The sequence below is a fragment of the Haliaeetus leucocephalus genome, unplaced genomic scaffold (genome assembly GCF_000737465.1).
Source record: "Haliaeetus leucocephalus isolate CR32 unplaced genomic scaffold, Haliaeetus_leucocephalus-4.0 Scaffold566, whole genome shotgun sequence".
In the NCBI taxonomy this organism is placed as follows: domain Eukaryota; kingdom Metazoa; phylum Chordata; class Aves; order Accipitriformes; family Accipitridae; genus Haliaeetus; species Haliaeetus leucocephalus.
Genome location: NW_010973002.1, coordinates 798040 through 822350, shown reverse-complemented (window position 1 = coordinate 822350; position 24311 = coordinate 798040). Strand labels below are relative to the sequence as shown.

Genomic DNA, 24311 nt, shown 5'->3' with positions numbered 1-24311 from the left:
CTTCTCTGCTTGCTCCAGGGGCGGCCCCAGTCTTTCTGCTCCATAAACCGTTTAATAAAATCTTCTTGTGGCAAAGAGCCAGAAGATTTAAACAGCTGAAAAGACAGGTAGCTCTGTTCTCAGGGAGGCAGGGACAGCAGCTATTCTGTCCACCCCAGCATCTCTCTCATCCGCTGTGGGACAAGGCTGGGATGGAAACTGGCAATATCAACTTCAGCAGCTCGTGCTGGCTCCTTCCTCTCACAGCCACCACCCCATCTTCTCATAATCCTGATGCCAGTAATGATGTGGCACAATCCCTACCAGAGGGATGTGCTTGAGCTCCTCCAGAGCTGCATCTTGGCCACATCGGCACTGGAATCACATGGGCATTCAACACACACTGTGAAATCTTGGCAGTATTGTACTTATGGCAAAATTCCCATTGATTAAAGCAGAGCCAGAATATCACGTATAATACTTTTACTTGGTCAGAATACCTCCTCTTCCTCCCGAGGCTTGTAAGAACCATAAATAAAGTTAAAGCAATACAGTACTCAGCAGTTTTAATAGAAGGCCTCCTCTGTTAAACGACCACCAAAAATAGTTGCTTAAGACGGGTTACACTGAATCATAAATGAGAGAAGGCTGCTTAGGATTTTTTTTAAAACCATCACTACTTTTATTGGTTGTCAATGTTTTCCTGTTAGTCAATAAATGCATTTGATATAGGTGAGTTTCCAAAGTAAGCATGATGGGAGGGCTAGTTTAACATTCAAACTAATTTAAAAAGAAGTTACCTCAAGTTTCCCTTTGGGACATTTACAAAATATGCAGTTAATTTGTTGCACCTAATTTGTGTGTATGCACTGGGAGGTAATTAGTGTAGAAATTCAAACAATTTTACAATCTTTCTGTTCAACTCAACAAATTACAGTTTTCAGCACCTGTTTCTGGCAGTGACAATAGTTTTAGTACTTGCTTAATTTCCATAGACCAGAAGTATTCCCCAAGCAAGACACAGTATATACATATGCACATGCAGAATAGCCATAGCTATCATGAATACCACCACCATTATATGTACCCAGTCACACAATATTCCACTGCAGAATTAGGAAAAAAAATATGTATTCTAATATAAATTGTATTACTGGCTTCAGGTATTGGACATCATTAAAGGTTTCAAGGCACTTTCCATAATAAGACTTATTTTAAAAGTTGTTTCTAACTTTGCCAAACTAACTGCTTGTTCTAAAACTTTACATGCTGGCTGTCTGCCCTGAAGCTGGGGTTTTGGGGTTTTTTTGTTTGTTTTTAATTTCAGCCAAAATCCTCCTCCAAGAAGGAGACCACAGAATATTTTGTTGGTTTGCCAAAATAGCATTCTGGCAGCCTTTCCTCCAACTTGAGCACCCTATGCTTTGGAGTAGGAATTTAAAATTTGATCAGAGGTTGTGGGGGAGGAGAAATAAACCCCAGGAAACCTAAGCTACAAGCCTTTGGGAGAAACATAAAAATAACAACAAAGTTTCCACATGCTTAACAGAGACTTTATGATTTCAGAAGCTAAAAGCTTCAAAGAGTGTGTCTCTGAGCATATTCTCTTCCCTCATGGCTCCTAACATTTATGTGTGCATATAACGTCTTCAGAAAATGATTACACTTCCTGCAAGCCCAGGGTTACAGGTAAACCCAGGGTTAACAGCAAACGCATTCATAGCAAACACTGCTACAGGCTGGGGTGGACAGTAGAAGGAAGCATCTCTCAGCAGTCAGCCAGATCTCCAAGTCAAATACAGAGGAGACAAACTTAATGAGGACTCTCCTACAATTCCTCACCTAATCCATTATAAAACTTCCAAATGAACAAGGATCCTACTGGCAAAAACATCCTTCACTGCTTTACCCCAAATTCATTATCAAATTAGATCCATCCTTTGTATTATGTGAAGCAGAAGTCCCATAAGAAAAAATGTTATAATATGTGATCTTGTTATCAAAGATCGAACCACATATCTGCAACTATGGTTCCAAGTTTCTGTGTCTTCCGGCACTTGAGTGGTTGACTTTGCAATTTTAATAGTTTCTACTGAAGGTAGTTTTGTGCCTAATTTCTGAATGAATGCAATCCTGTAGAAACAGTAGTTTTATCAAAAGAGAAACAATTTTTTTAAAAGTAAGATTGCTCCCAGTAGTCCTACACTCATATATAACATTAACGAGCCCCAAATCCCTGAATAACCTAGAATGTCAGTTTTCAAAGAAAACTGAAAGGAGAACAGATCAACCAGTACTGTTTAAATTACTTTTGTATGTTACGAATGTGTTAAAACATAATGTCCAAGTTCTCAGAAGATTATTCACAGACTCGAGCTAATTCAAGCACACAATTTTGTCATCCAAATGTGCATATATAAAAGGATTTGTCATACAACCAAAGTAGGAATGTAAATGCATAACTGACGATTAAGCCTAGAGCCTGCAAATAAGTCTGAATGTGAATAGTTCTAGCGAAATCAACATGAGTATTTGTATTCATAAAGCCAAGTGTGCACCTGTACTTTTGCAAGACCAAGGAGATGGTGAATGGTTAAGGCAATACATATGCAAATATATTACCATCTGCATTTCATGACAAGAGCTCTTGAAAAGCTTGGTTTTGCAAGATAATCTGTAGAAAACCAAGCAAATTATAAAATAGGACCACAAGTTTTTGCTTAATTGTGTGTGTACAAGAATGCATCAAAACAAAAAGCAAATAATCATACAGCAATTATTTACCAGTATAGATTTTTATTTCTTTTCAAAATAATGGCATTTGTTTAGATTTAAAATACTTCAGTAATTACCTAAAACAAATGTACACTTTGTTAGAACTTCTGGCAAGTGCTGTTCTTGAGTTCTGAAAATGTGTGACAGAATACAAGAAAATATAAAATTGGGTTAGCAAAATACAATAATGGAGCTTTACAAGAGGGACACACATTCTATGTTATTTTAACTAAGTCTATCAGGTAAACATGCTGTAACAGCTCTCCACTTAGAAACGCGTGCCTATAAACTTAAGCTGCAACCTGAATCCCAGGAAAAACTCAGTACTGATCAACTCAAGGCTAGTAGGTCCAAGGAAAAAAAAAATCCATCTCAAGCTGTGTTTCTTCATTGAAAAAATCCTCCCTTTTTCCATAAGTATTAATTTTTAATTTTAATAGATCGCTATATATCATAAAATCACTATATAACATTCTCTTACTATTCAAGATTCACCTAAGTTTGTAGCCATAATGTAAGTTATTTTTATATGCAGTTAAGTATTTCATTAAAAAAAAAAATTAGTTATTGCATCTAGTGAAAAAAAACCTTGTATGCTTCTTAAAAAAAAAGAAATCACTGTATGGCTAATTGCCAAACAATCCTTTCCTCTGGCTTGCTTTTTCAGGAATTATGAAAAAACCCTGGAGTTCATTGTGATCTAGACAACCAAAGAAGATTAGTCTGTATGGGATGAGGATGCACAGTATTTGATTACACCCACATACTTCTCAAACAAGCTATAAGGATAAAAAAAATGTGGTTTTTTTATTGTGTCCATTTCCAAAGGACAGCTCACAAGGTTTCCTCCTCACGTAAAAACTGGAACACAGCTGAGAAGTCTTTCAGGGCATAGCCTTTTGCACACATCATCCTGTAGATCTGATGTGCCTGAGATCCCAAAGGAACTGGTGTCTTTGTGTTGGTGGCAGAAATCTGGGCCAAGCCAAGATCCTGTGAGGAGGGAGAAGAGGGAGGAAGAGGGCAGAGGGGAAGAACAGAAGGAAACAAAAAGAGAAAAAGTCAGGGGAGAAACAAGGATATAAATAGTCATGTACATATTATAGGTTATTTGGCTTCCATTGTGAAGAGAACTCTGCTGCCAACAAATACAATACTCCAGCCTTAAAATTTCAGTCCTGGAAGAAGGAAGTCTTGTTTAGTTTTTAATTTTAAAAACAGTAACTCAATGTTATTCAACAGAAAAACCTCAAACTTTGCAAGGCAGGCAACCTCCTTCAGGACAGGAGGAATTTTAAGATTCTAGATCACTATATAAATTGGTAGCAAGACTCAGACTCTTTTTTCCCACTTTGTTATGTCATCTCCAAAAATAAAATTTCCCTAGCTATTCACTTAAGCATTTCACATAGTTTCTAATGGTATCATTTTCTTGTTCGGGCAAGACAACATCTTGCTTTCTAAAAACAGGTTAAAAATCAAGCAGGAGGGATTTGAATAACAACAAAACTGAAGAAACTAAGCATACATACATTTACTGTAATGTGACCAGTTAATAGCAAAATGAGGGGCATAGGCCACTTTCTGAATATGAATGGTTTGCAGCCTAACTGGAAGGATGTATTAAAGAATTCCTTAGGGGACTGTCTGGGGTCTGCTACAGCTCAAGGTTTTCTTTAATGACTGAAGATAAAGGGATACAGAGAATAATTCTACTGCATTTTTAAACACTAAATTTGGGGCAAAAAAAGGAGGAGTGGTTGCAAAGAGGATGAAGTTGAAACCTGTCCTCCAAGAGTCCTTGGTCAACTACAGCTATAATCTGAAATAAATAGGACTGAACTCAAAGGCAGGTACCAGGTACTATGACTAACTATAGTTAGCTAGAAATAGTCAGCTGCACGCATGCTGGACAGAAATGACAAGCTAGGCTGGAGGAGGTCTTGAATTCTGTGCTGAATCAGACATAAAACAAACCAAAGAAGTAAAAGCTAACAAGGGCCTGGATATATAAACAGATCTCTTGTTTAAGTATGAAAGTAGTGTCTGCACTCAAGGTTGCCTTTATAAAGTCTTGCTAATGAAATCGATTTTGCAGTCCACATTTCAAGAAAGTTGCAAAAGAACCTCTCAAGTGTTACTAGGAAATGTCTGCATTTTCTGCCCATCCAGGACTATGGTAGTTTATAGAATTTGCTGTGTTTTTATTTTTTTTTAAATAACAAATCTTTGATACAGAAGAACTGAGAGACTGTAGTGCTGCTGAGAGCACCTTTGGCTTCTCAGGCATGACTTACAAGACAGGTCTTTACTTTCTGTGTGTCTGGATTTGAATTAGCACACGGAAATTCAAGATCTTACTCTACTCTCTAAATGTCACTTTGATCTGTAAATCGGCTCTATAAAGGTCATTCTGATACAAATCAGAATTATAGTTACTCTTCCTATTACCCTTGAATGACTTCAAGATCTAGGAAAATGGGAAAAACATACGTATTGGATGTCACAGGATCCAAAATATTCTTCATCTGCATCAGGGCAGATCATTCCTTCTTGTCTAGCAATTCTGTTGAAAGACTGATGACCTGACAAATCTAGGAACAGTTGCTTTAACCTCACTTACAATAAGATATTCCATGACATATTCCTAGCCCTCTTCTCCTAGGTTTAGAAGAACCCTCCTTGTGAAACCTCTTGCCATATTATCCATTTTATTGAACAAAGCTTAAATCATGTCATGGAACAGTAGAATGGCAAAATCATCTAACTCCAAACTAGTGAAGGTGCTTGGTTTTGTAGTGGTGACTGTGAGCTGTTTCTCTCTGAAGGGGCATTCACAGAAGCAATCCCTGAAAATTCTGAATAGAATGCTAGCACAAATACAATTTCATAAAGCAGGTCTATTCACTTTAATAATGAAACTCTGGCTCCAAGATGGTTGAAACATCAGACATCTCCTCATTAACTGAATGGACGAGGACTTCTGACTCCAAAGTGCAGGAAGTTTGTTTTGGTTTTTTAAATCCCATTCCATATATTAGAGCTTTGAAGAAAAAAAAAATACAAAATGCAAGTAAAGCTTATCTTTAGCTTCAGGTTGTGAAGTATTCTGCACCTTTTCTCTTGAGGTTGGAGATTCTTCAAGTGAAATAGTACAAAACAGCTCTGAAAGAAATTTGCCCTTTGCTGACCTTTTTGGAAAAGTAAAAATCAGTCCATAGCTTACGGCTCCTCTCATACTCTTTGGAACCGACAACATCTTCCAGATGTCTCACTGTACTGCCTATTCTAGCCACTTTTTTCTCAGCTTGGAATCGGGAAACAGATTCTCTTTCAGAATCTGCTTTCAGTGCTCATTTTAGAAGTACCTGGTTCCTTACATTTATTTTGCAGTTCACGTAAATGAAACTGCCATTTGGAATAAAGCCCAATGGCTGTCTTGACATGAGTCAAGAATAGTATGATATAAATCTAGCTCTTCCCAGGATTCAAAGAAGACATTTAATTGGCAACTGTGCTGTGAATGAAAGATGGAACTTCTGTCCTGCAATGCCTCGGACATAAAGATGGCAAGGGGAAGTAAACTAGATCTTTTAAATGCAAAATCTTTAGAGCAGGTTTCACATTAAGTTGACTAAATTCTATGTTTCAACATCAGATTTCAAGACTGAAGAGCTTTCCAGAGGTGTCTGACAAACTTTTCTGTCCCAAACACTAAATAACAATCCTCTGGTTTTGTTTGAGAGATCCATTCCTGACAAAATATTTTTAAGAAAGCCTTTGACTTCTACCATATCTGATATGTGAGCAGTAATTTGAAGTTTAGTAACTGTGTTTAGTGACTGTGTTACTGAGTCACTCTTAGATATTTTCATTGTGGAGTACTTTCTTCTCAACCTCAGGGTTGTACCTACCTCTTTCTCCTCTGAATATAGCTTTTCTTTTTTCTTAAGTGGCAGAAGTGTGCTCCGTATTTCCCAGAAAAAAAGTCCCCACCTCAAACAGTTCATAAACTGCATATGTCACATACCAGGATGAAATGGATAGTAGCAAAAGTCTGTCCACAAACTAAGGAGCAGCGTCTTAAAAGATGTCACCACTGCACCAAAAAATACCCTGAACATGATCAGCTGTCTTGGCTACTTACTCATTCAAGTAATTTTCTGCCTATGTAGAATAACATAGCATTGTTCAACAGGCACGAAAGGAATTTAGTGCCTTTCCTTCTTACTGAGGATTCCAGCCTAAAGAAGGCACTCTTCAGGATGGGCAGGAGAGGCATAGTCAGAAGAGGTGAACAGCAATTACAAACCTCTCTGAGGAGGTCTCCTCTTAGTTATCACTGACGCTTTATAACCAAAAGCTGGCACTTTCAACAGGCACAAGCCAGGCTGCTATTCCTCCAGTGAAAGGAAGATCTTTCAAGGCAGCTTCCAGAGGAGATGAAGGTCCCTCTTAGAAGCAGACCAAAAGAAAAAAACCCTTTACAAAGAAATTTAAAAGGGAGGGAAGGAAATATATGCCCCATCACATTTATACTATGAGGTTATTTGGGACAAGAGTAAGAGTTATGAATCATGAGTACAGAGACTGCAGTGTGAAACAGGGCACAACAGCCAGAACAGATTCTGAAAACAGCATACAAGATGGAAACAAGAGCTTTGAGGCAGGGCCAAAATCAGGTTGCTTATCTCTAATCAATAGCCCTTGCAAACTCCAAACAATAACCTAAGAAGTTTTATAAATCAATAATTTAAATAACACTTCATTGTCCCGTATGTTCAATGATGTGAACATGACATAAAAACTGCTGCTTTACAATATTTTAACACATCCCTCAAAAAAATGAAAGCTCCTGGTTGTTGGTCCATAAATGTAAAATGTCGCAGGCCAACCACTGAGGTGTTTTGGGCCATGCAGCATTAGCAAAATTTTTTGGTGCTACCATATGCAAAACACTCTGGACAGAATTTCACTAATTCCACTAAATGTACAAACGCACCAATTGACATAAATCAACTGCAAAACGACAAGAACAGTATCAGTAGGCAGGTATTATGTACAGGAACTCCAGCACTGTGGAGATTTGCATGACAATATCTGAGTTTGATCACCAGCTCTGAGAAAGTTATTTTAGTTTTAAGTGCTTAATTTCCACTGTATGTGGAAGAGCTGAAAATGGCCAGAATGCCTAACCCATTGGGAGCGCTCATAAACTGGTATGCCTAAAACCTGTCCTGTATGAACTCAAATGCATCCCTCAGGACAATAACCCCAGGAAAATAATATTCAGTATGAAATTATTTCCTGCACTTACATGCTTAGATGAGAAATCTCTTCCAGGGCTGGTTTTATAATTTACCTTAGGCAATCATTGTGCTAAATGCAGAAGTAGTTCAAGAGTCAAGACTTCTATAGCTCCTTCCTCCAACTGTGTGTCCTCATCAGTGGGACACAGAGCCTTGACCTCCTTGCCTACTTTCCTCTGGCCTCTAAGAGCTTTGTTTTCCTGACCACAGAGTGACTCAGGACAGTGCTTCTCCTAGAACAGCCAAAAGCATGGCAGTAAGTGCACTCTCCTGGGATGGGACAGCTGTAGGTTACAACTTCCTCATGCTGAGAGGGACCTAAACCCAGATCTCCCACTTTGTGGACAAGTAATTTAGATTACTAGGTTATTACTCATAACAAGCACTACTTCTGCCACCAACAAAGACAATTCAGGAGAGCTCACAGCATGGTGCAGATACCTGCAAAAAAAGTCTGCTGGGGTGTGGGTTGAAACCTGTCTGCTTTCTGCATTCTAAATGGCCTTAGGCAGAAAGACAAGCACATAAGTAGTTGGCTTAGCAAGAGAAGGGATGCTAGAGGCCATGTCCAATAGCACAGTTTAAGGTATCTGGAAGAGATTGAGCCCAAAATCTTAGAAGCTTATGCCATTATTCGCACCTAATTAGGTCACCTGGATTTCCCCGAATTGCTCTCTTGAGCTTAGGCTCCTAAATTCTAAAGCGGTCATGCAAGAGGCACCTAAATGGCTTGCTGAGCGCTTGCCATACATGCAAGTCAATCAGGACTCCTGGATTAATGCAGAACTCAAAAAGACAGTGTGTATAATTTCATTGAGTGGCTCAGCATTAATAGTAGCTAGAAAAAGGCTGCAGGCTAAGGAAAAGCCCCCTACACAACTCATTAATTCAGAGCTACAGTAAGAGGTTGGGTTCCCCTTCGTTCATGCACACATATTTCCCTGTAACCATAAATTTTCAGAGAAGAACATTTGCTAGAAAGCCAGAGAGAAGCAACTTCACGTGCAAATGTTACGTACCTTAGCCATGAGTGTTGTTCCAAAGCCTCCTTGATAATTATTAGCAGATGGTACTCCTTCCATCACTCCAGGAACAGGGTTGTACGTGTCGCTTGACCAACAGCGACCTGAGCTCATATTTAGGATTTTGGCCAGCAGCTTTGGGTCAAGGCCTAATCTATCAAAGGTCAAGGAAGAGAAGTGTTAATGTCAAAATGCACAAGACATGGGTGACTTGCTTTATATCTTAGGACCCTACCATCATTCCTCTCCCTTTATTATAAGTCATGAAAAATGACAGAGTATTGATATTGGGGGTAGGGATGCTGTATCTTAAATTAAAGAGCATCAATCCACCATTTAAGCAGTAGGTTTTCAGAGCTTTTTTCCTTTTGCACTAAGCAAATCCCCTTCACCTAGCAATTTTGAAAGTGCGAGCGAAATAAAGGTCCTCTGAGACAGCAGTTCCCTTGTATTTCAATTACTAAAAGGCATTCACGTTCTGCTACCTACTAGGTCACATGCTTGTTTTTCATATCGAAATTATATTCTCTAAAGCTGAACAAAGCAAAAAAATCACAAGCAAGTGTGGCAGTGTGAAAGTACTTGTGCGATGTGTTTATACATGAATGCTTGTGCATTTTTTATGTAAGCAAGATAATGCAAATGATCCTGCTCTAATAATGTGAACAAAAATGCTACACTTCTCCAAAAATATTACTGTTGTATACATCTGCACATTCTGTGCTTTGCTATTATTAAATCTTCATTATATACTCCTGCTTATGAGGCAAGTCTGCCTCTCGCTGTGACATGTTATCTATTCACAAACATACATTATAGTTCTGGGTCAACTCTTGATAAGGTTACTGATCCTGATAAAACAAAGCTTGTCCAAGTAGAAACGTCTTATGTTCTATCACGGAGCTGATGGCATAAACTGTTGCTCAATGTAGATGCTGAAAGTTCTTCAATATTATAGGAAATTAACCCTCTTATGAATTCACATTTATGCTGATACTGAGTTGCAAGTGTAATTTTACACCAATAGCATTTATACCAACGACGAGGAGCAGCAGCAGTTTATCTGGCCCTGTACGAATGTTCAGTTACGCTCATGACAGAAAAGAAAGTAAGGGAGTTATATCCAAGATAAGGAAAGGACATTTTAAAAGGGATATACCACAACCTTTTATAAAGGTTTTTTATAGAAGTCAACACTCTTTACATTAGCTCTTATACCACAGACTTTTTGCAGATCTCCATAGCCACGGCAATCCTAACACTGCTTCCAGGTGCTGTAGCACCCAAGGTTTTAATTTGTAGATGAGAAAAGCTCATGACCAATGGAATAGTTGCTAAAATTTATGTCTATTTATTCCAGCAAGCATTTTGTATTTGAAAAACTATATTTAAGACAGCGGGCTCTGCAGCATGGTTTCTGTTCTCATATCTGCATGTGTCTCCTGCAATTCTGCCCTCCTTATGCAAAGCAAGATCTCTTTCTGTACCGCAAAGGTAGCTTTTTAGCACTACTGCTGTGCACTCTTATTTATGAATTGCTGCAGCAGCCCCTGGAATTCAAAGGAAAGTCCCCTGCTGGACTGAATGGGATCAACCTTTATTCTCCTCCCCATTTTCTTCCAACCTTCTGACTCAACTGAATGCTTTCAAGAGCCATTTTTTTAAAAAAAATATGTATTTTCCAGCACCGATAAGTTTTCACAGTATTTGCATTGTACTTTTAACTTGCATAGTGCATCAAAGTCTTCATCAACAGCCACTGTGAATAACTGCTTTAATTGTTGTCATTCAAAAAACCCACATTGGGAGCAGACAACGCCTGAGCTTTAAGATACACAGAGGTTGCTTTTTTGGCTGAAACAAATCTCTTGGCTTGTTTGTTTCCTTATCATTGTTACATCCAGATCAGTATTTTTAGCAATATAGTGCCTGCTTGTGCCATATCTAGCTGCATGCACAGGCCCGTAATTACAGCTGTGAGTACACCGCAAGACAGAGAGCTTATTATTTCAAAATGCATATAATCCTCCCACAGAATGCTCTTCTCACAGTGTTCCAACTACCCCTCTGTGAAAGTATACTTTAAAAGATATGTGTGTGTCATACAGATATGGAGAATATTGTCTGCACTAGGTCTGGCAAATTTTTGCTCTAGGAAAAGAAAAAGGAAGACAGTGTCAGTTCAAATCCCTGCTTCTTCAAATTTCACTGCTCTTAAACACCATGCAGATTCTCTTCAGGAGACCTGAACCTATTTTTTTTCTCCTTTGCAGCAAGTGTATCATTAATAAGAGCAAGTTAGAAGTGCTTTGCATTTCATCTTTCTGAGGATTCATCCACTGGTGCATATATAACTGACAGTTAAAATTAGACATATATTAAAGTCAGTTACTGAAGAAGTCCTCTGTCTTCCACTGTGCCCAAAGCTTGTAATGGTCTGAAACCAGCTAGAATATACAGTAATTGTCATTCAGTGAGAGTCTATCTTAGAAAGTCATGCTTCAGTGGAGAAGACTGAGTTTCCATTTGAAATCAACAAATTAATCCAAGACAGGTATCTGAAAGGGCAAGTTTAATAGGAAGCAGCTACTGGGCTCTCAACCATGATAAAATGTTATTGCTGTTTCCCTGTAAATTGGCTGGGAACATATGATACTCTCTGCATAAGAGCTCCATTGCTGTTCAAGAGATATACTGCTCAAGCTATCAAAATGATGACAGTCTGCCAGTCCCCATAACAACTTGCCATTGGATGTGGCAAGAGCCTGTGCATGCCCGTGTGAATTTACAATTACCAAAATATTCTCCTTTATACGCAGAAAAGAAGCCCGTGTATTAACTGTACTTATAATAGAGCAAAAACAATTGCTTCCCTCAAATCAATGCTTCTTCAATAACATTCCTAATGAACTGAACAGCAGAAACTCAGCAATGGACACACATACCAAAAAAAAATGGTTAAAATAGGATCCCTTCGAGCCGCTCCTCAAAACTCAAGTTTTGCTGAGCTTTGATAAAACCACGTACTGAAATTTTCATACACTCCACCAAGAGTTCAGTCTGGAACAGACAGAAAAATTGAAATGGCATCTCACAAAAAAGATATATCCTGTCTGATTTTAAGGTGTAACAACTGAAGTAGCTGAACTGTTGAGAGTTTCCCATCTCAAGGTACTTCGGATAAATACCATATGAAGTTGCAAATATTCAAGCAGAACCTTAGGACCCTTCTACCACAGCTAAAAATGACTTTATCGTTGGCGTTTTAAACAAGGTAAGTGCTTTCAAGTGTCATTACTAACCGTCACAAGACTCAGCTATAGCCCCATGCCAAAGCAGAGCCACAGTGCTCTTGGAGGAATTATTTTTCAAGGTGCTCTTTCTAAAATTTGCAGTGGAGGTGTGCCTGGGTCTAATCATCCCTCAGCCTGCAGCATAAGCTCCTCTTTATGCTGTTGACTCCCATTTCTGCTCATGTCTTCCACCTACAGCCCAGGGGTGCTCACAGAAGCCAGATCTAGAGACTGAAACTACATTTAGACTCAGCATCAGAGGGCAAAGTTCTTTTACCATCTTTTCACTTTATGCATTTAAAGAGCAAGCAGGCACAAATCCATATACAGTAAAATTCCTTAGGAAAGAGCTGTATTTGCAGCTTTTGGCATAAATCTGGGTGCCACTGCAGTCCCTTCTCATAGAGACAACTTTCTCTGCTGTTGGAAGTATGAAAGTGATTTTGCAGTGAGGTTATTGCCACAGAGTCCTTATTGCTCTCCTGGTCCCTTATATCCCAACCATATTAAGCAATCTTGCCCTGTCTTGTGTCACCACATAAGCCCTTCCCTGAGTCTGTGCAGGCAGCTTCTGAAGGGACTGCAAACAACTTCCATCTGACCTAAACACAAACCAGGTATCAGCAATATTTCATTTCTGAACTTTATTTTGCTAGTATTAGACATTGTTTCACTGGAACTCAGGGCTTAGTGAAAGAAAGTCACTGACACTGAGATGATCAGCAAAAAGAAAAAGTATAATAGTCTCTGGCTGTCAACAGCATCACTTTATGTTTTTATGTCTTATTTGTGAAGTTTACATGTACTCTGTGTGTTGGTTTGACACAGTAAGTCACTACAGTATTTTGCAATATGCACATTATCCATAAAACCATATAGCAAAATCTACTCAAGATTTTTCTACTGACAAGTTGCACTGTCATGCTAGAAAAAAAGAAAATACAAATGACAACGTGAATTCATTTCCAGAATGTCTGCCACACCTTCTAACTTTTAGTAGCAACATTCCTACAGCATCAGGAAATCAATGACAAAACCAAAACATAACAAAATAGGCATTTCAGTGATCAGAACTCAGGATGGATTATTTTTTTTAAATTAGTTACAGAATCTAAACCAAATCACTTCTAGTGAAAATGGACACCTTCATTAGTAAATTAAGATGATTAGTAAATAAATATGATGTTAAAGTAAAGTAGAAAAGCAAGTGAAATATAAATGCAGAAATTACATAGCAATATTGCCTATTTTTCTGGGAGTTTATTGCGGAATTTTTGCTCTTTAATGTCAGTTTTCCTTCCTCCTCACCACATTCTATCTGCTACTTACGCTGAAGTTTGGAAAAATTCTATAATTTCAAATATAAAATAAATAAAACAATAGCAAATGCAATTTAAAAATCTGAAATTAATAAAACAGTAACTCTCTGCTTCAGAAAATGAAAATTTAGGCTGCATGGTTTATGAAAAAATTAGAGAAGAAGTGGTTTATAAATAGATTAATATCACTCTGTTTTGAAGACTTAGGCTCAGAGTATATATTGGTTTCTGGAAGGTGCTGTAATATGACTTTCTAGTTACATCTAGTTCAGTCAGCAATATTTTGAATAATTAATTATCCAAAGTCCCTAAAACTCAAGATTTAAATGATGTAGCAGATATACACAATGCATGACATGAAGATATTTTATATTCTATCTAAAAGTTAAGAACATGTCTAAGCTCCACAATTCCTATTATGAATTTTTTATATTTGCAGTGTCCTTTACCATTATTAGGTCAGACTCAGACTTTCTTCACCAGATACGCATCAATCTAATAAATCAAGTTCAGCTTCCTACTCTCTCCAGACTAGGCAGCCACACTATCCTTTCAGTTTTAGACTTGAAAGAAAACCTAATAAATTTATTAATATAGCACAATTCTAATAATTAGAATTACAACTGTCAACTTGCACATTAGAAATTTGTACACACCAAAAGTGGAAAGCTCTTATTCTAGTTATAAGCAGAAGTCATCTTCTCCATTATTTAAATAACAGCACATTAAAATCAATGCAAGGGTTCTAAATTACTTCATAAAGCTTTAAATTACTGCCTCTGTCTTAAACCTCATGCAGTTTCAGACTAAATGAGATTCTGCACTTTGTACAATTTGGGTTACAATCAGCAGGTTTCTTGTACAATAAGTACAGTTCCTTCTTGATTATCATGAATGTAGGGTAGGAAGGTTTGTATATTGCCACCTTCACACTGTAATTTTGCTTACAAATGCTGAATACAAATTCAGCCAAAATTTAAACTGGAAAAGGACAAAATGAAAAATGAAAATTCTAAACACCTTCAAGCTACAGTGACTGCAGACATCAACTCATTCTGCACAGGGCTTACATGCACAGAATATCTGTTTTCCAAACCTCTTGATTTTATCTTCAATTTTAACTCTAATCATTCATACAAATGTAGATAAAAATATAATGAAAAATCAGTTGCATATGCTTTATTAAGTGAACCATGACTTAAAACAGAACCTGATGAAAGCTTTACACTACACTGGATTACAATAGTTGTAAACAATGCTACTGTTTCTATTATGGCTTGATGCAGACATGCTTCAGTATCTTACAGACTCTCAATTTTAAAATGTAAATGGTACAGGATATTGATAAACCAATTAGCACTGATGCAAAGCAAATTCCTCTTTTATCTCAATTACAACATGACAACTTAATAGGTCAAGATAGTCTAACATCTGAGACAAGGGCAATTCAATAAAACAACTGCATCTTGATATGGTAATTAAGAGGAAATGTGAATCCATTACATTGCCTCGTGTATGTGCGCATATGTAGGCATTCTTTTTTATTTATTTAAACATTTGATGCCCTCTTGCTGTTTTTATAGTGTATCAAATCCACATGAACACATGGTCCAAAGCCCAGTTGATAAGTATCTACAATATCTGTAGTTTCAGCAGGCCAATTTTAAGGATGCAACTGTGCAGATAAATAATTCATGAAGAGCCCTTAAAAGATACACAATTGCAAGATAATCTCTTCAAATATAGGACTTTTCTGTCTATAAATTTGCAAATTATTTAGATCTGGCTAAAATAATTTATGAAAGGTTCAAATACTGTGATACTGAACTGCTACTTGCATGCACTCTATTAGAAAACAAAATCTCAAAGACGACAGCAAAATAAATAGGTTACAATTGGAAAAGAAAAATAATTTTGTTTGAATATGCTGCCACTTACAAGTCAGATGTATCACCTGCTAGAAAAGAAATGGTACTCTTAGCATTGACAAGAGTGTAGTGGAGCACACTCCAGCTTTTTGACAAAGTAGGAGTTTTGGCAATTAGGACAAACTGCATTGATAAAGTTGAACAGAAAGGTAGATGTTCTTTTTTATGCTTTGATCTTAATTTGATATACACACTGTGCTAGAAGTTTTACTTTACAATATATTTTGGAACAATTTAACAAAGTAAACAAAGCTAACAAGGGCCATATGGGAGTATAACACTCTGAATACACTGTACATTAGCTTAGAATACAAACAAAAAGTTACCTCTATATTACCTCTGCATGTTTATAATGCAAGACAAACATTATTGTACATTGCACTACAGCAGAACAAATAAACTCTTAACTTCAAATGCAGAATGCAACAACCTATACAGCCAATACAAGAGAATATTCCTGTTCTGAAGAGCCCTACTTTAATTAAATAACCCCTTTAGCACGTTAATGACTTTATAAGATAACTTCTGGCAAAAGTTTATCTATGCCACCTAATCATCGTCTCAGTGAAAATCAACTGTAAAACACAAAAACTGTTAACACAGAAAAAATGCTTCAATCCAATACAAAAATCGAACAAACCTGATTCCAAGATTCATAGTCTCAGCAGTTCCAATCATACTGATGGCCAAGAGCATGTTGTTGCAGATCTTTGCAGCCTGAAAATAAGTTAAACCATCAATTAGTTTCTGCATTTTCAGAGATGTAACATGTAGCAATCTTCTTTAACTAGGTCCGGGACAGTATGATCAAATATGTTATGACAGCTCTCTTCTAAAGGTAGCACCAGTGAGCACAGATCTACGATAGTATGAAGTTAGTGAAAGCTACCCCATGGTTCCTTCAGAGATTAGGAAATACTTTTTTTCTTAGTACAGTAGCTCAGTTAGTATACGTGGCATGCAGGGGCTCCTTGTCCTTCTGAACATTCAGTAAATCTAAATTCAGAAGAAACAAAATCAAAATCTTTGTCGTGTGAGAAGTACATTCTCAACAAGTTCGTGCGGAGAAGCACCAGGACAGACAGCTATACAGCATGCTGGAGAAGAGTGCCATGAGGTTATTTTATAAACACTTGGTTGAAGACAAGTAAACAAGCAAACAAGTATGAAGATATATTATCATGCATTTAGTTCTGGAATAAAAGAGTAGGTATCGTTAAAGAAAAAAAGCAACAAAAATAAAGGACTGAGACAACTTGTAACCCCTCAGGAAGCATTACCTGTCCAGTTCCAACCTCTCCACAGTAGACGACATTAGAACCCATGCATGTCAGCAACTCTTTGGCAGCATCAAATTCTTGTTCCACTCCACCAACCATGAAAGTAAGGTTTCCAGCTCGAGCAGCTCCAACACCTGCATCAAGACAACACTGGATTTAATATAAAAAAACTTAAGTAGTTTACCTTACCAGTAAGGATCTGATGATGTAAAATTTATGTGCTTAATACTTCACTTACGACGAACCTCTTGAAGTCTATGTAAAAGTAAGCTTACAGTTCCAGTACTTACAAGATCAGAGATCTTAATTTTCAAACATTTGATGAAGATAAAGCCACCTTATCTTTCAGGCATACTGGCAGATAAACAATTCACAAGACTTACAGAAAACTGGCAATGTCACTCTTTACAGTTTCACATGAAGAAACAATCAACCCTTCCTGCAATTTTGCAACCCACAAAATTCACCATATCTGAATTACTAAATAAAATTTCTGTTTTGTCAAACTAGTCTTCACATACGACTATTGACAAACTATTGCTCAAAGTTAACTCTGCTTTTACGAGCTTTTCCAAACCTAGGCTAATTTTTAACAATGCTTCCTGATTTTCGTAATTGAACATCTAAAAGTCACAGGCATATAAAACCAAGCCTTCTGAATCTCTGCAGTTTATTATGTTTCTAGTCTGAAGCAAAATTCTACTTAATCTGAGAAACTTTGAGTTTGTTTCCTACACATAACACATATACAATGATGTAAAGAACTATGTAAAAAACAATGTAAAACTGATTCACACACATAAACACATTATTCCCAGTTTTATTCCTGTAAGTCTGTCCTGTCTTTACCACAGGTCAGTAAGCACACACCACAGTTCTTTGATTAGACAGTTCCTAAGCACAAACCCAGCAAATTTCTCCTGTGATATTTATCATCTCCATGAAATACTCTATTCCTTAAAAGAAGCCTAATTCTAATATGAATTACTCATACATTCTTAATCTCCTCATCCCCAACATTTAATGGGTAGAACTGCTAGGAAAATTTGGCCCAAACTGATCAACACATCAGCTTCCTCACTATTTTTCACTTCACCAAGAAGCATAGCCACTATAAATTTTCTGTGCTATGCATCCAACTTTGGTCTGTTAGGATGTACAGCTACAGATAATGACCTACTTTCAAATTAAACATGCTCAACTAGGTACAGTGTTCTTACAGAATGCCCAAGTGAAACAGTTTATTCTTCCTCCACGTGGCGGACTATTTTGTTTCTATAGTAAGTCAGGCTGCTCTCCAGCTCACAGTTCTTTGTCACCAACTAGCTACCATAATAAACATTAATAAATGTTTCTATTGAAATAGTTTCCAGAGTGTAACTGGAACCGCCTTCACTGATCTAGATGTTGTGTAGCAACAAATGAAAATGCACTCTTAAAAAGCTTATCAGTTGAAGACAGAGCTTTTTTCAAAAACAAACAAACAAACAAACAAACAAATCTAATCCCAAAGAGCAAAAAAGTTATTCTGTTAGAAATATATCTCACTTAAACAGGACATTTCTGTTTTCCATGTTCCCCATTAACAAATGAAATTATGCAATAAAGAACAATAGAAAGAGAAAAAAACCAAGGCCACAACTAAGCCCCCATGGCAACCAAGTTTGTGCACTAAAAGTTCTGATAAAGTGGGCAACCACAGCAGGCTAATCAGAGCCTCTCTCAACTTAAAGCCTTAAGACCATGTAAGTGCTGTATCACAGCTAAAGAATGAAGTGACCAGTAGTGAACTTTGCTTCTGACATCAAGGACAGTTACACTGCAGCTCCTCACACTGAAGAATTTGAAGAATTTTTGTTTGCTTTCCCATAAAAATTTCAATTGATGCAGTCTCTGTGCAACTGCTCTGTGTGACTATGTCTAGAAATGCCCCTTTTTGTATCTATCAAGTATTTATTTCCCCCATCCTGCCTTCCAACATGCATCATCTTTTGAAGTTACCGAAGAATTTCAGACAAATTTGACAGATCAAGGTCTCAAAAATAGTAAATACCTATCAATTATGTGAAAATAGGCAACAGAGTAGAGGAAAGAGGCTCCCACTGATGAAGTAGCTGCTCAACCTATATTACAACATAGAATCACAGGATTGCTGGGGTTGGAAGGGACTGCTGAAGATCCTATATTTCAACCCCCTTGCTCGAGCAGGGTCAGCTGGAGCAGGTTGCCCAGGACCATTTCCAGTCAGCTTTTGAGTCTCTCCAAGGATGGAGACTCCACAGCCTCTCTAGGCAACTTCTTCCAGTGTTTGACTACCTCACAGTAAAAAAGTGTTTTCTTGTGTTTCAGATGGAAATTTATGTGTTTTAATTTGTGCCCATTGCCTCCTGTACTGTCACTGGGCACTACTGAGAAGAGTGTAGCTCCCTCTTCTTCATTCTCTCCCATCAGGTTTTTATAAACTTTGATAAGATCCCCCCTGAGCCTTCTCTTCGTGCTAAACAGTCTCAGCTCTCTCAGCCTCCCCTCATATGAAAGATGCTCCAGTCCCTTCATCATCTTCATGGCCCTTAGCTGGACTCACTCCAGTAAATCTGTATCTTTCTTGTACTGGTGAGTCCAGAACTGAAGCATCCAGAAGAACTCAGTCAGATCCGCATCTTAAAAAAAAATAAATCAGTCTATATATACAACACTGTTGACATACTGAAATATCTACAGTGGTAAAGATCTTCCTGCTCAGGTTGAGAGACACCCTATTTGCAGCCAATCCTTAAATCTCACTTGAACAACTCCTCCCCAGGCAATTCACAGGAACTGGGCTAAGAGCAAAGCCTAGGTTTAGAGCTAACACAAACAGGTCATTGTCATCTTGTTGGCTACCAGTTTACTATGTACATGACCGCAAAGATTGCTACATTAATAAACACAATGATTTTCATTCCATTCCTCTAGCTATTTTTATTCAAACCACATAATGGCCTTTACCACTAATCCTGTGATCTGACCTGCAGCAAATTAAGTAGACAATTTAAGTCAAAGCTTACAAACAAAATCCAGTACTATCCATCATAGGTCAATAGCCTTGTATCTAGATTACAGACTGCTAAATAGCTTCAGAGAGTCATTTATTAGAGCAAAATTAATGCTGACAATAGTTTTCAGCTGGTTAATCTTCTGACAGCTGCACTCTCTCACTTGTTCAAACACTTACATTTCAAGTAGAAAAAAATAAATTAGTTAAGTAGAAAAAAAGAGCAATTTGTTGTATAATGCAGAAGGCTTGGAAAATTCTCTTTTTAAAAACAAACCCCTGTTTACTTCATGGTAAATTTTATCATCTAGGGTCCATGCCAACTATCAGCTATTTTATCAGAGTTCAACAAGCAATGCAGCAAATCTATAACACTGGCAATTAAAAAAAAATTTGGCAGGGAGTCTAGCAGTGCAAGAACTGTAACTTCAGCTAAAAATAGAAATAAAAAAATCATTAGACAAGAATGCACAGCTTTATTTCACAATCACAGATTCCATACCAACAACACTAGCCAGAAAAGTATTATCAGCTTCTAACAGTAAAGAGAGCAATAGAGAAAGTAGAGCAGCTAGTATCATTTTTCATCTTTTGACTTTTTTAAAGATCTCTTACCACCTAAGATAGTGCTTTATGTACCACTGCTGATTATGGTCGAAAGTCCTTCAGAATCTATTTGTTCTTTCCAAAATACAAGAAGCCTCTTCTCATCCTCAGGGAATGGTTTTCTGAGAAACTGTATTTGTGATTAGTGTGTGTAAGATTTCCTCCGCTGCAAAGCAAGACTGCTGGAGCCCATGGCTGCAGTCCTACACGTGGCTTCTCTAGGATGATCCCCCCACACCTGTGTGCAGAATCCTTTAAGGAGGTCACACTAGCAGATCCCACAGAGTAGCTCAACTCCAGGTCAGTAGGTCATAACACCATCAGTTTTTTCCAGAGATATAAACTGACAGGAACAGGTTTGCAGATAAATATGATAAGAGATGTAGCTAGTGAGGGGGCATGAAAAAAAATTAGTCTGGGAAAATGCATGGTGAGAAGTTATAGAGTAGCACTGCAGTATGGCATAACCACCTGGAGATGGGTTTCCCACTCTGGTACTAGAAGGTTTTGGACTAAGATCTGAAAAATTAATTTCTTTTATCAGAAGAGGTATACAAAGAACAGCTCTTCAAAGCATCCTGTCACATCTGACTGAGTTACTTGTGGGGCAAGGATTAGTTCAATCCATGTGCTTCTCACTTTGATCGCCAACGGATTGCTCAGTGAACCTGATGCAGAGCAGCTCCCGAGTTCAAAATTTTAGATGAAAACGTGAGTGGAGGCTTAGAAGCCCTCATATGACAGTAGCAACTGGTTGCAGCTATCCTGAGACAGTTTGGACATGACCTCAAGTTTTAGCCTCCAGGCCAGACAGCCTAGCTCAGTAGCCACCCTGCCCTTCCATATTCACTTTTCTGTGCTTATTACAACAGTATTTAACATGTTGAAAAAAAGTCTTGTAATTTGCCACTGATGTTTCCAGTTAAAAAAAAAAAAAAGAAAAAAAAAGTCTTCTCTCTATAGCTACATCATTAAAGCAGCTAGGTTTCAGTCAGTTTGCTTATTAAGAATACAATTTGCTAGAAAAAAAGATGTTAACGTAAAGATGTTACATGATAGTATCTGCTTTTGGTTTCAGTTTTATTACATATCCGTAAGAAGAGCAGAGTGCAGATGAGTTAAACCAAGCGGTACTATAAGGCTACACATTACAGCACCATCACAGTGGTGATGCTGAAAACTGTTACACTGCTGAAAACACAGAGCACCCAAGCATATCCCTGTGTCAAAATATTTAAACCACTGTTGTGTTGCACCTGCAGGGAAAAAAATTTGTTGCTGACAAAGTTGAGAAGAAAAACTGAAACAATGTGAATATAGCTGCTTCAGAGACTCCGAAGGACAAGCTGGAGATGAGAGCTGTAACATCAAGATGCTTAGGCAAAAAAAAAAAAAAATCTATTTTGTCACTTTTCTATTCAACATGTAGTCTATTGAGCAATTTTAACACTAATTTTGTGACCTAAACTGGATAAAAAAAAACAAACAAGAAAAACAATGCCAGAGTTTTAATCCTCTCTCCTGTGTTACAATGTTGCACCCTCAAATGTGAGTTGGGGCTTTGCCTGTTAGGCTTTTGGAAGTGCAAAGGAACACTGGTCCTTTATTCCGATATTTTTGCAAAAATGCAGCTTAAGCAACTGTAGTTGCCTCAAACAAGCAGTTTCTTGTCATGTTTGCTCTCTTTCAGATAGGCTGAACTTGAGAGCCTGCATCTGTGTATCTTGTGTGTGTGCGTTTTTAAGGGCTAAGCAGTTCTTTTTAAGTACCTGCCAGCTCACATGAAATACTTTCTCTTTTGCAACTCACAAAAAGTTAAACCAAGATACACACAGAAAGATTAACTGAAAAAGTTACTATTGTTTTGCTACATATATAAATCCAAAACCAATTAAAAGGCACGTATAGGCAAAATCAGCTACAAATCCCAACTGGAAATAAAAGCAGAACATTTTAAATCATACTATAAATTTAAAATAACCACGAGAAGACTAGTCTACTTGCTTCGTAGACAATGTCTGCCATCCTCAATCTATTTCCAGGAAACAAGTAAATGGTACAGTCTTAGAAAAAAAAAAAACACAACACACTATCAGTCAAAGGGCTTGTGTTTCTCTCTATTATAAAAATCAGCATCAAAGCTAGACCTACGAAGCTATTCTGCTGCCATATAACTAAAACACAGTAAATCACTTAATTTGCTCAAAAGAACTTAAATGTTTTAACCAGTCTGCCATCAGCAGAGATAAAGAAGAGGGCCGATGGGACCGGGCTGCAATGTGAGCCGTCTTTAAAATGCAATTGTTCTAATCATTTTCTACAGATGCAGCCTCACAAGGGGCTGCTGTCACAGGGACCATTTACGACTTGTTATGGTGTCTCTATTGTTTACCAGCGACATTCGCTAAAAAGGCGACAGCTGGGATGGAAAGCTGCTCCTCAACGAACAATATAATCCCGTGAAAGTAATCAACAAATTTAAGGGTGTTAATTAACTTTACACTTTATCATGTTCAATTAGTTGTCCTTTCTCGAAAAGATTGCCGTGCACAATCGGTTTAGAGCGTGCCATGTTTGATTTGTAAGTGATCACTGTTTCTGTTTCAAAGTCCATGTCAGATGTTCTCTTGGGTTTTGGTGACACAGATGAATGGCTCTGCACATGTTAGGGGGTGATCTGGTTTAACATAAACCAGCATAACATAACCCCTTGTTAACGTATCGCTGGCCTTTCAAGAGCAAGAACAGAAACACCCGTGCATGTGGACGCACACATACATGCACAAAACCCCTGCGGCAGCATCACAGACAACGAGTCAAAGTTTCGTTTTTGCTGAAACGCAAAGACACAAATAAATGGGCAATTTTTCATCATTATATCTCAAAGCAAGACTTGTCTTTTAGGGGCACGCTTGGGATCATTTCTTCCCAGCAAGATCCCTAGTTCTGCCGCATTATGCACTATGCACAAGCGCCTTTGTACATTTTACATAATGCACGCTGCCTTTTCTAATGGCAGCTGAGCAAACACTGGGTAGATGTGCTAAGTTCTTGTGTATATCAAATTCTGTGGTGGCTCTTAAATGCCTGTACTGCATTTATAATGGCAAGGATTCTAGAATAAAGTTGAATTAATCTATTATTAAAATTTGCCAGTTTCCCTTTAATGCACTGTTCCTGCTTGCTAATGGGACAAGGCAAAGCTCATGATGAAGAGACAACATACTTGGAAGTACACCTTAATGAAAGTCATTGCTGCTTCTCTCCTCATAAATACAGCTTTGCGTCACCGTACCTCATAAACTACTGATGTTTGAACAAAAATGGAGATGGAGGTTCAGGTCAGTCCTTTGAAGATTTATACAACGAGCACTCAATATTACTCCAGACAAAAGCATGCTTAATAAAGTAGAAGCATCTCTTTTACAGCATAATCCAATTATACATTAGATTATGGCTGTACAAAGAAAAAAGCCTAGTGGATTTTTATTCTGCAGCAACAGGCAAATTAAATACACATTATCATCATTATTTTAAGCAGTTACATTGTACATAAAAACAAACTGCAAAAAACCCCACCCACAAAACAAAACAAAATAAAAATGCAAAGAAAGCCCAATGGAAAAGTTGTTAACTCTGAAAGCTAATAATGAACTAGGTTAAATATTTAAGAGGAAATTATAGACTATATCAGAAATAGCTGAAACCACAAAACAAAGCAGTAGAAAACATTAGTTTTCTGCTAGGAGGAAGATCTGCAGGGAGA

At 37.6% G+C, this 24311-nt stretch overlaps 1 protein-coding gene across 1 annotated transcript in view; it reads right to left on the bottom strand.

The window, feature by feature from the left end:
• Positions 1–2755: 2755 nt before the first annotated feature.
• HIBADH (3-hydroxyisobutyrate dehydrogenase) overlaps positions 2756–24311 on the bottom strand; it is a 78268-nt gene continuing 56712 nt past the window's right edge. The window contains exons 5-8 of the mRNA XM_010577556.1: positions 16906–17039; positions 16266–16342; positions 9083–9239; positions 2756–3747 (exon numbers count right to left, since the gene is read on the bottom strand). Of these exons, the coding sequence (XP_010575858.1) occupies positions 3589–3747; positions 9083–9239; positions 16266–16342; positions 16906–17039 (527 nt within the window). The 3' untranslated portion in view covers positions 2756–3588. The remainder of the gene's footprint in view (positions 3748–9082; positions 9240–16265; positions 16343–16905; positions 17040–24311) is intronic.